Genomic DNA, 12,455 nt, shown 5'->3' on the forward strand with positions numbered 1-12,455 from the left:
TACCTATCCCACCCCAGGTAATAGCGTCAGATGCGGTGTGAGGGCAGTACCTACCCCACCCCAGCTAATAGCGTCCGATGCGGTGTGAGGGCAGAACCTATCCCACCCCAGGTAATAGTGTCAGATGCGGTGTGAGGGCAGAACCTATCCCGTCCCAGGTAATAGCGTCCGATGCGGTGTGAGGGCAGTACCTACCCCACCCCAGGTAATAGCGTCTGATGCGGTGTGAGGGCAGTACCTACCCCACCCCAGGTAATAGTGTCAGATGTGGTGTGAGGGCAGCACCTATCCCACCCCAGGTAATAGTGTCATATGCGGTGTGAGGGCAGAACCTATCCCACCCCAGGTAATAGCGTCAGATGCGGTGTGAGTGCAGTACCTATCCCTCCCCAGGTAATAGTGTCAGAAGCAGTGTGAGGACAGTACCTATCCCACCCCAGGTAATAGCGTCAGATGCGGTGTGAGGGCAGAACCTACCCCACCCCAGGTAATAGTGTCAGATGCGGTGTGAGGGCAGAACCTATCCCACCCCAGGTAATAGCGTCCGATGCGGTGTGAGGGCAGTACCTATCCCACCCCAGGTAATAGTGTCATATGCGGTGTGAGGGCAGAACCTACCCCACCCCAGGTAATAGCGTCAGATGTGGTGTGAGTGCAGTACCTACCCCACCCTAGGTAATAGCGTCAGATGTGGTGTGAGGACAGTACCTATCCCACCCCAGGTAATAGCGTCAGATGCGGTGTGAGGGCAGAACCTACCCCACCCCAGGTAATAGTGTCAGATGCGGTGTGAGGGCAGAACCTATCCCACCCCAGGTAATGACGTCAGATGTGGTGTGAGGACAGTACCTATCCCTCCCCAGGTAATAGTGTCAGAAGCAGTGTGAGGACAGTACCTATCCCACCCCAGGTAATAGCGTCAGATGCGGTGTGAGGACAGTACCTATCCCACCCCAGGTAATAGTGTCAGATGTGGTGTGAGGGCAGTACCTATCCCACCCCAGGTAATAGCGTCAGATGTGGTGTGAGGGCAGCACCTATCCCACCCCAGGTAATAGCGTCAGATGCGGTGTGAGGACAGTACCTATCCCACCCCAGGTAATAGTGTCAGATGTGGTGTGAGTGCAGCACCTATCCCACCCCAGGTAATAGCGTCAGATGTGGTGTGAGTGCAGTACCTATCCCACCCCAGGTAATAGCGTCAGATGTGGTGTGAGGGCAAGACCTACCCCACCCCAGGTAATAGCGTCAGATGCGGTGTGAGTGCAGTACCTATCCCACCCCAGGTAATAGCGTCAGATGTGGTGTGAGTGCAGTACCTATCCCACCCCAGGTAATAGCGTCAGATGTGGTGTGAGTGCAGCACCTATCCCACCCCAGGTAATAGCGTCAGATGTGGTGTGAGTGCAGAACCTATCCCACCCCAGGTAATAGCGTCAGATGTGGTGTGAGGGCAGGACCTATCCCACCCCAGGTAATAGCGTCAGATGTGGTGTGAGTGCAGTACCTATCCCACCCCAGGTAATAGTGTCAGATGTGGTGTGAGTGCAGTACCTATCCCACCCCAGGTAATAGCGTCAGATGTGGTGTGAGTGCAGCACCTATCCCACCCCAGGTAATAGCGTCAGATGCGGTGTGAGTGCAGTACCTATCCCACCCCAGGTAATAGCGTCAGATGTGGTGTGAGTGCAGCACCTATCCCACCCCAGGTAATAGCGTCAGATGTGGTGTGAGTGCAGAACCTATCCCACCCCAGGTAATAGCGTCAGATGTGGTGTGAGGGCAGGACCTATCCCACCCCAGGTAATAGCGTCAGATGTGGTGTGAGTGCAGTACCTATCCCACCCCAGGTAATAGTGTCAGATGTGGTGTGAGGACAGTGCCTATCCCACCCCAGGTAATAGCGTCAGATGTGGTGTGAGTGCAGCACCTATCCCACCCCAGGTAATAGCGTCAGATGTGGTGTGAGTGCAGTACCTATCCCACCCCAGGTAATAGCGTCAGATGTGGTGTGAGTGCAGCACCTATCCCACCCCAGGTAATAGCGTCAGATGTGGTGTGAGTGCAGTACCTATCCCACCCCAGGTAATAGCGTCAGATGTGGTGTGAGTGCAGCACCTATCCCACCCCAGGTAATAGCGTCAGATGTGGTGTGAGTGCAGTACCTATCCCACCCCAGGTAATAGCGTCAGATGTGGTGTGAGTGCAGCACCTATCCCACCCCAGGTAATAGCGTCAGATGTGGTGTGAGTGCAGAACCTATCCCACCCCAGGTAATAGCGTCAGATGTGGCGTGAGTGCAGCACCTATCCCACCCCAGGTAATAGCGTCAGATGCGGTGTGAGGGCAGGACCTATCCCACCCCAGGTAATAGCGTCAGATGTGGTGTGAGTGCAGTACCTATCCCACCCCAGGTAATAGCGTCAGATGTGGTGTGAGTGCAGTACCTATCCCACCCCAGGTAATAGCGTCAGATGTGGTGTGAGTGCAGTACCTATCCCACCCCAGGTAATAGCGTCAGATGTGGTGTGAGTGCAGTACCTATCCCACCCCAGGTAATAGTGTCAGATGTGGTGTGAGTGCAGCACCTACCCCACCCCAGGTAATAGTGTCAGATGTGGTGTGAGTGCAGCACCTATCCGACCCCAGGTAATAGTGTCAGATGTGGTGTGAGGACATTACCTATCCCACCCCAGGTAATAGCGTCAGATGTGGTGTGAGTGCAGCACCTATCCCACCCCAGGTAATAGCGTCAGATGTGGTGTGAGTGCAGCACCTATCCCACCCCAGGTAATAGCGTCAGATGTGGTGTGAGTGCAGTACCTATCCCACCCCAGGTAATAGCGTCAGATGTGGTGTGAGTGCAGTACCTATCCCACCCCAGGTAATAGCGTCAGATGTGGTGTGAGTGCAGTACCTATCCCACCCCAGGTAATAGTGTCAGATGTGGTGTGAGTGCAGCACCTACCCCACCCCAGGTAATAGTGTCAGATGTGGTGTGAGGGCAGTACCTATCCCACCCCAGGTAATAGTGTCAGATGTGGTGTGAGTGCAGTACCTATCCCTCCCCAGGTAATAGTGTCAGATGTGGTGTGAGGGCAGGACCTATCCCACCCCAGGTAATAGTGTCAGATGTGGTGTGAGGGCAGGACCTATCCCACCCCAGGTAATAGTGTCATATGTGGTGTGAGGGCAGTACCTATCCCACCCCAGGTAATAGTGTCAGATGTGGTGTGAGTGCAGCACCTATCCCACCCCAGGTAATAGTGTCAGATGTGGTGTGAGTGCAGCACCTACCCCACCCCAGGTAATAGTGTCAGATGTGGTGTGAGTGCAGCACCTATCCCACCCCAGGTAATAGTGTCAGATGTGGTGTGAGTGCAGCACCTATCCCACCCCAGGTAATAGTGTCAGATGTGGTGTGAGTGCAGCACCTATCCCACCCCAGGTAATAGTGTCAGATGTGGTGTGAGTGCAGCACCTATCCCACCCCAGGTAATAGCGTCAGATGTGGTGTGAGTGCAGTACCTATCCCACCCCAGGTAATAGTGTCAGATGTGGTGTGAGGGCAGTACCTATCCCACCCCAGGTAATAGTGTCAGATGTGGTGTGAGGGCAGTACCTACCCCACCCCAGGTAATAGTGTCATATGCGGTGTAAGGGCAGTACCTATCCCACCCCAGGTAATAGCGTCAGATGTGGTGTGAGTGCAGTACCTATCCCACCCCAGGTAATAGTGTCAGATGTGGTGTGAGGGCAGGACCTATCCCACCCCAGGTAATAGTGTCAGATGTGGTGTGAGGGCAGGACCTATCCCACCCCAGGTAATAGTGTCAGATGTGGTGTGAGGGCAGTACCTATCCCACCCCAGGTAGTAGTGTCAGATGTGGTGTGAGGGCAGTACCTATCCCACCCCAGGTAATAGCGTCAGATGTGGTGTGAGTGCAGTACCTATCCCTCCCCAGGTAATAGTGTCAGATGTGGTGTGAGTGCAGTACCTATCCCTCCCCAGGTAATAGTGTCAGATGTGGTGTGAGTGCAGTACCTATCCCTCCCCAGGTAATAGTGTCAGATGTGGTGTGAGTGCAGTACCTATCCCTCCCCAGGTAATAGTGTCAGATGTGGTGTGAGTGCAGTACCTATCCCACCCCAGGTAATAGTGTCAGATGTGGTGTGAGGGCAGCACCTATCCCACCCCAGGTAATAGTGTCAGATGTGGTGTGAGGGCAGGACCTATCCCACCCCAGGTAATAGTGTCAGATGTGGTGTGAGGGCAGTACCTATCCCACCCCAGGTAGTAGTGTCAGATGTGGTGTGAGGGCAGTACCTATCCCACCCCAGGTAATAGCGTCAGATGTGGTGTGAGTGCAGTACCTATCCCTCCCCAGGTAATAGTGTCAGATGTGGTGTGAGTGCAGTACCTATCCCTCCCCAGGTAATAGTGTCAGATGTGGTGTGAGTGCAGTACCTATCCCTCCCCAGGTAATAGTGTCAGATGTGGTGTGAGTGCAGTACCTATCCCTCCCCAGGTAATAGTGTCAGATGTGGTGTGAGTGCAGTACCTATCCCACCCCAGGTAATAGTGTCAGATGTGGTGTGAGGGCAGCACCTATCCCACCCCAGGTAATAGCGTCAGATGTGGTGTGAGGGCAGTACCTACCCCACCCCAGGTAATAGTGTCAGATGTGGTGTGAGTGCAGTACCTATCCCACCCCAGGTAATAGCGTCAGATGTGGTGTGAGTGCAGCACCTATCCCACCCCAGGTAATAGCGTCAGATGTGGTGTGAGGGCAGCACCTATCCCACCCCAGGTAATAGCGTCAGATGTGGTGTGAGGGCAGTACCTACCCCACCCCAGGTAATAGTGTCAGATGTGGTGTGAGTGCAGTACCTATCCCACCCCAGGTAATAGTGTCAGATGCGGTGTGAGGGCAGCACCTATCCCACCCCAGGTAATGGCGTCAGATGTGGTGTGAGGGCAGTACCTACCCCACCCCAGGTAATAGTGTCAGATGTGGTGTGAGGGCAGTGCCTATCCCACCCCAGGTAATAGCGTCAGATGTGGTGTGAGTGCAGCACCTATCCCACCCCAGGTAATAGTGTCAGATGTGGTGTGAGGGCAGTACCTACCCCACCCCAGGTAATAGTGTCAGATGTGGTGTGAGGGCAGTGCCTATCCCACCCCAGGTAATAGTGTCAGATGTGGTGTGAGTGCAGTACCTATCCCACCCCAGGTAATAGTGTCAGATGTGGTGTGAGGGCAGCACCTATCCCACCCCAGGTAATAGTGTCAGATGTGGTGTGAGTGCAGTACCTACTCCACCCCAGGTAATAGTGTCAGATGTGGTGTGAGGGCAGCACCTATCCCACCCCAGGTAATAGTGTCAGATGTGGTGTGAGGGCAGCACCTATCCCACCCCAGGTAATAGTGTCAGATGTGGTGTGAGGGCAGTACCTACCCCACCCCAGGTAATAGTGTCAGATGTGGTGTGAGGGCAGTGCCTATCCCACCCCAGGTAATAGTGTCAGATGTGGTGTGAGGGCAGTACCTATCCCTCCCCAGGTAATAGTGTCAGATGCGGTGTGAGTGCAGTACCTATCCCACCCCAGGTAATAGTGTCAGATGTGGTGTGAGGGCAGTACCTACCCCACCCCAGGTAATAGTGTCAGATGTGGTGTGAGGGCAGTACCTATCCCACCCCAGGTAATAGTGTCAGATGTGGTGTGAGGGCAGGACCTATCCCACCCCAGGTAATCAAGACAGGTATGGCGCTAACACTGTATGTCATATTTTTTGTTTCCTTCCAGCAAGATCTCTGCACCTTCCTCATCTCTAGAGCCTGCAAAAATTCGACCCTGGCCAACTACTTATACTGGTGTGTATGCATTTACTCACTGCTTATACTGGTGTATCTTCACACTTACTGCTTGTACTGGGGTGTCAGCACATTTACTCACTGCTTGTACTGGGTTGGCTGCACATTTACTCACTGCTTGTACTGGTGTCTGCACATTTACTCACTGCTTGTACTGATGTCTGCACATTTACTCACTGCTTGTACTGGTGTCTGCACATTTATTCACTGCTTGTATTGGCGTGTCTGCACATTTACTCACTGCTTGTACTGGTGTCTGCACATTTACTCACTGCTTGTACTGGTGTCTGCACATTTACTCACTGCTTGTACTGGTGTCTGCACATTTACTCACTGCTTGTATTGGCGTGTCTGCACATTTACTCACTGCTTGTACTGGTGTCTGCACATTTACTCACTGCTTGTACTGGTGTCTGCACATTTACTCACTGCTTGTACTGGTGTCTGCACATTTACTCACTGCTTGTACTGGTGTCTGCACATTTACTCACTGCTTGTACTGGTGTCTGCACATTTACTCACTGCTTGTACTGGTGTCTGCACATTTACTCACTGCTTGTACTGGTATCTGCACATTTACTCACTGCTTGTATTGGGTTGGCTGCACATTTACTCACTGCTTGTACTGGGTTGGCTGCACATTTACTCACTGCTTGTACTGGCGTCTCTGCACATTTATTCACTGCTTGTACTGGCGTGTCTGCACATTTATTCACTGCTTGTACTGGTGTCTGCACATTTACTCACTGCTTGTACTGGTGTCTGCACATTTATTCACTGCTTGTACTGGTGTCTGCACATTTATTCACTGCTTGTACTGGTGTCTGCACATTTACTCACTGCTTGTATTGGCGTGTCTGCACATTTACTCACTGCTTGTACTGGTGTCTGCACATTTATTCACTGCTTGTATTGGCGTGTCTGCACATTTATTCACTGCTTGTATTGGCGTGTCTGCACATTTATTCACTGCTTGTATTGGCGTGTCTGCACATTTACTCACTGCTTGTATTGGTGTCTGCACATTTACTCACTGCTTGTACTGGTGTCTGCACATTTACTCACTGCTTGTACTGGTGTCTGCACATTTACTCACTGCTTGTACTGGTGTCTGCACATTTACTCACTGCTTGTACTGGTGTCTGCACATTTACTCACTGCTTGCATTGGGTTGGCTGCACATTTACTCACTGCTTGTACTGGGTTGGCTGCACATTTACTCACTGCTTGTACTGGCGTGTCTGCACATTTATTCACTGCTTGTACTGGCGTGTCTGCACATTTATTCACTGCTTGTACTGGTGTCTGCACATTTATTCACTGCTTGTACTGGTGTCTGCACATTTATTCACTGCTTGTACTGGTGTCTGCACATTTACTCACTGCTTGTATTGGCGTGTCAGCACATTTACTCACTGCTTGTACTGGTGTCTGCACATTTACTCACTGCTTGTACTGGGTTGGCTGCACATTTACTCACTGCTTGTACTGGTGTCTGCACATTTACTCACTGCTTGTACTGGTGTCTGCACATTTACTCACTGCTTGTACTGGTGTCTGCACATTTACTCACTGCTTGTACTGGTGTCTGCACATTTACTCACTGCTTGTACTGGGTTGGCTGCACATTTACTCACTGCTTGTACTGATGTCTGGACATTTATTCACTGCTTGTACTGGGATGTCTGCACATTTACTCACTGCTTGTACTGGTTTCTGCACATTTACTCACTGCTTGTACTGGGTTGGCTGCACATTTACTCACTGCTTGTACTTGTGTCTGCACATTTACTCACTGCTTGTACTGGTTTCCGCACATTTATTCACTGCTTGTACTGGTGTCTGCACATTCACTCACTGGTTGTACAGATGAAACACAGTAACATAGGGGGGGTGGGGGTGGGGGGGGGGGGGGGGGGGCACAGATGTAACATGTGCAGAGAGAGTTAGATTTGGGTGGGGTGTGTTCAAACTGAAATCTAAATTGCAGTGTAAAAATAAAGCAGCCAGTAGTTATCCTGCACAGAAACAGTATAACCCACCTAATTCTAACTCTCTTCTGCACATGTTACATCTGCCCCACCTACAGTGCACATGTTATTTCTCTAGCATCCATAAGGGATATTGGGGACAGATTAGTACGATGGGGTATAGATGGGTCCAAAGGAGCCAGTGCACTTCTCCTACAGGTCAGTTTAGAATAAAGTGCCCTCAGGAGAGGATGCACACTCTGGGAGCTCCAGAGAGTTCTCTTCAATTTCTTTTAAAGTTTTTTTCTGCTGTGGGGTACACTGGGCTCCACAAGGAATAGACATAGGGGTGTAGAGTAGGATCTTGATCCGAGGCACCAACAGGCTCAAAGCTTTGACTTTTCCCAGAATGCATAGCGCCACCTCCTCTATAACCCCGCCTCCCAGCACAGGAGCTCAGTTTTGTAGTTGGTGCTGCAATAGCAGGCACATAACAGAGGGGCTGCTCCAGGCAGCCCTAAGAAGAGCTTTTTTTTGAAGAAAAAGTGAAGACTTCAAGGGCAGCAGCGGTGTGTAAATGTCAGAAGACATTCACTGCTGCAGCTCCAGCTCTCCCCAGCGGCGCTGTACACTCCCGAGCCCTGGTTGCCGGGTAACTACAGCAGGAGGCTCCGGTTTTCTTCACGTCAGGCACACACGGCTGGGGCTCTCCGGGATCACGTGGCCGCGCTTCGGGAGGTGGTGAGTGGGTCCCGCTTGCGGGACCCGGTCTTTATCGCGATCCGGCGCGGTCAGTGGGAGGCGGGCTGCGCGCGCTGGCGGTGGACACTGTGGCAGTACAGGCGATCCCACTAGATCACCAGGGCATGGGTGCAGGTCAGGTTTTCTCTCTAAACCATTTTCAGTAGCCCACAGTACCCGATGGTTTTGCCAGCAGGGGGATAAGGCTTAGACCTGAAGCCCCTCCCCCAGCCCCAGGGCGCCATTTCCCGCAAATGTTCCCGCCCTGGAGCTGCATATCTGTCTCTCCTTCACTCCCTGGCAGTGTCTGCAGCGCCATTATCCTTCAGCTCACTGTTCCTGGGAATGCTTGGGCAAATCCTCCTGTGTAAAGCCACCTGGTTGTCAGTGCTGTGAATTTACAAGACACTTAAGTATTCTACCTGCCTTTTTTAGTCAGTGTTAGTTAAAAAAGTGCATTTAGTCAGGATTTCCTAGTACAATTACCCTGTGATATACATCCAGTTCTTACTGTGTACTGTTATATCTATTGTTATATAGCTGTGTAAGCTAGTCCAGTGCAGTATTATTGTTAGTAATAACCTCTGCATTGTACAAACTGTGACTATCTGTGTGTGCATTTGATAGCTGAGTGGTGTCCTTTTCGTGTCTTTCACTCAACCTGCTATCCCTATATTCTATAACCTGAGGGGGCTTGGTGCGTCAGGTTTTATCTGATCTAGGATTTTCACAAAGATATACTGTATTACGTATTTTTCTCTGTGATTTAGTCACCATATCTCTCCTTTATCGCTGCTGGGGCTGACAACACTGCGCAGGGGTTTGGGCTAGAGGTATTGTGCTGCTGACAAATTGTACTGTGTTACCTGATACTGCAAGTTATATCATGTCTGCTTCTGAGGGTAACGGTTCTGGGGCTGAACACACTGTTTGTGTTGCTGAAGCCGCAGATGCCCATGAGGAGAATATAGCAGCTTTGGGCTCTGGTTCTGGGGGCTCCTTGCCCCCCAGTGGGATGGTGGCAACGGGGGCAAATAATGACCCGCCGTGGGCCGCTTTTTCCACGCTTCTGCATACGCTAGTTCATAAACTAACACCCCCTATGGGACCCCCAATGCCGGTACAACCGTTTGTGGTCCCTGCAGCTAACCCGCCATGGGCGAACGATTTATCTGCTCAATTGAAGAAGTTGAACCAGTCCCTGACTACTAATAAGTCTGACCGTCGCTCGCCTACGTCCAAGGGGTCCTCTAAGCGAATGCTTGTCTCCTCACAATCCACTGCTGTCACTGACACCTCGTCTGATGAAGACGGCACTTACACTGACCCCACAGGTTCTGACTCAGATACGGCTGATGGGGAGGGTGGTTCACATGTGGATGTTCCTGATCTTTTGGAGGCTATTACGTTAATTTTACAGATTACGGATGATCCCGAGCCATCCGTCCCTCCTAAGAAACCAGATAGGTTCAAGCGTCAGAAGGTGGTTAAACGAGTTTTACCTCACTCTGATCACCTAGTGGATATACGTCAGGAACCCTGGGAAAACCCGGGTACGAAGTTTGTGCCTCAAAAGAAGATGCTGGCTCGCTATCCCCTCGCGTCGGAGCTGTCTAAGAATTGGGAAACACCTCCTCCAGTAGACTCGCATGTGGCTAGGATGGTGGTTTCCTCAGCTCTACCTGTCACCACCGTCACGTCTCTAAAAGAGCCTACGGATAAACGTGTGGAGGGTTGTCTTAAAGCGATTGCAGCTACATGGGCTGCTGAGGCTATTGAAGCGTGGGCCTTGGAGTTAGAAGCTGAAATCTCCTCTGACCATGCTAGACAATGCTTATCATATATTGTCACAGCTTCTCGCTATATTAAAGAGGCGGCTTCTGATGCCGGTATCCTAGCTGCCAAGGGCTCTACTACATCAGTCCTTGCTCGCCAGATATTGTGGCTGAGATCCTGGCCTGTGGATCTGGACTCTAGAACAACCCTGGAGGTTCTCCCTTTCAAGGGAGATATTCTGTTTGGGAGGACTTAAATAAGATAGTGGCTGACTTGGCTACTGCCAAAACCGCCTGTCTGCCAAGTACTGCTCCTTCTGTGTCGAAGGCTAAAGGTACTTCCTTTCGCCCCTTTCGTCCTTCAGGTAAAGCAAAAGGTCAGGCGTACAACAAGCAGTCCCGCACTTCCAAACCTGGTCAGCCGAAGCCAAAAAGAGCCTGGGCGGCCCGTCAGCCAGCTTCCAAGGCCGATAAGCCTGTCGCATGATGGGGCGGGCCTCCCCCTGGGGGATCCCAGGGTGGGTGGCCAGCTTCTTTGTTCGTGCTGTTTGATGCACAGAAAAAGGGTTTCCCTGCTTCACAGCAGTCCATTGCTCGTTGGATTAGGCTTACGATCCAACAGGCTTATGCGTCGGCAGCCTTACCTGTTCCACAGTCTCTGAACGCCCACTTTACTAGATTGGTGGGCTCTTCCTGGGCGGTTGCCCGTGGAGTCTCGGACCTACAACTATGCCCAGCTGCTACCTGGTCAGGGAAAGAACACCTTTGTGAAGTTCTACAAGTTTGATGCTCTGTCCAAAGAGGATACCCAGTTTGGGCAGGCGGTGATGTAGATGTCTCCACACGTTCCCGCCCGTTCTGGAAGCTTTGGGACATCCCCATCGTACTAATCTGTCCCCAATATCCCTTATGGATGCTAGAGAAAATAGGATTTCTCTAACGTCCTAGTGGATGCTGGGGACTCCGTCAGGACCATGGGGAATAGCGGCTCCGCAGGAGACAGGGCACAAAAGCAAGCTTTTAGGATCACATGGTGTGTACTGGCTCCTCCCCCTATGACCCTCCTCCAAGCCTCAGTTAGGTTTTTGTGCCCGTCCGAGAAGGGTGCAATCTAGGTGGCTCTCTTAAAGAGTTGCTTAGAAAAAGTTTTTAGGTTCTTTATTTTCAGTGAGTCCTGCTGGCAACAGGCTCACTGCATCGAGGGACTTAGGGGAGAGAATTTCAACTCACCTGCGTGCAGGATGGATTGGATTCTTAGGCTACTGGACACCATTAGCTTCAGAGGGAGTCGGAACACAGGTCTCGCCCTGGGGTTCGTCCCGGAGCCGCGCCGCCGACCCCCTTGCAGATGCTGAAGATTGAAGAGGTCCGGAACCAGGCGGCAGAAGACTTTTCAGTCTTCCTCAGGTAGCGCACAGCACTGCAGCTGTGCGCCATTGTCTGTCAGCACACTTCCCACAGCGATCACGGAGGGTGCAGGGCGCGGGGGGGGGGGGGGCGCCCTGGCAGCAATGTAGAATACCTGTATGGCGAAAAATACATCACATATAGCCCTTGAGGCTATATGGATGTATTTAACCCCTGCCAGACTTCACAATCTCCGGAGAAGAAGCCCGCCGAAAAGGGGGCGGGGCCTATTCTCCTCAGCACACAGCGCCATTTTCCCTCACAGAAAGGCTGAGGGGAAGGCTCCCAGGCTCTCCCCTGCACTGCACTACAGAAACAGGGTTAAAACAGAGAGGGGGGGCACTGATTTGGCGATATACATATATATTAAATGCTATATGGGAGGAACACTTATATAAGGGTTGTCCCTGTATAATTATAGCATTTTGGTGTGTGCTGGCAAACTCTCCCTCTGTCTCCCCAAAGGGCTAGTGGGTCCTGTCCTCTATCAGAGCATTCCCTATGTGTGTGCTGTATGTCGGTACGTGTGTGTCGACATGTATGAGGAAAATGTTGGTGAGGAGGCGGAGCAAATTGCCTGTAATGGTGATGTCACTCTCTAGGGAGTCGACACCGGAATGGATGGCTTACTTATGGAATTACGTGATAATGTCAACACGCTGCAAGTGGGTTGACGACATGAGACG

The 12,455-nt window shown here is 51.7% G+C and overlaps 1 protein-coding gene across 4 annotated transcripts in view; it reads left to right on the forward strand.

The window, feature by feature from the left end:
- PIK3C3 (phosphatidylinositol 3-kinase catalytic subunit type 3) overlaps window positions 1–12,455 on the forward strand; it is a 365,653-nt gene that overhangs the window by 174,918 nt on the left and 178,280 nt on the right. For all 4 annotated transcript variants that reach the window (XM_063958224.1, XM_063958242.1, XM_063958250.1 and 1 more), the window contains one exon: window positions 5,809–5,876. In XM_063958224.1, the coding sequence (XP_063814294.1) occupies window positions 5,809–5,876 (68 nt within the window). The remainder of the gene's footprint in view (window positions 1–5,808; window positions 5,877–12,455) is intronic.

This window comes from Pseudophryne corroboree, chromosome 1 (genome assembly GCF_028390025.1).
Source record: "Pseudophryne corroboree isolate aPseCor3 chromosome 1, aPseCor3.hap2, whole genome shotgun sequence".
Classification (NCBI taxonomy): Eukaryota; Metazoa; Chordata; class Amphibia; order Anura; family Myobatrachidae; genus Pseudophryne; species Pseudophryne corroboree.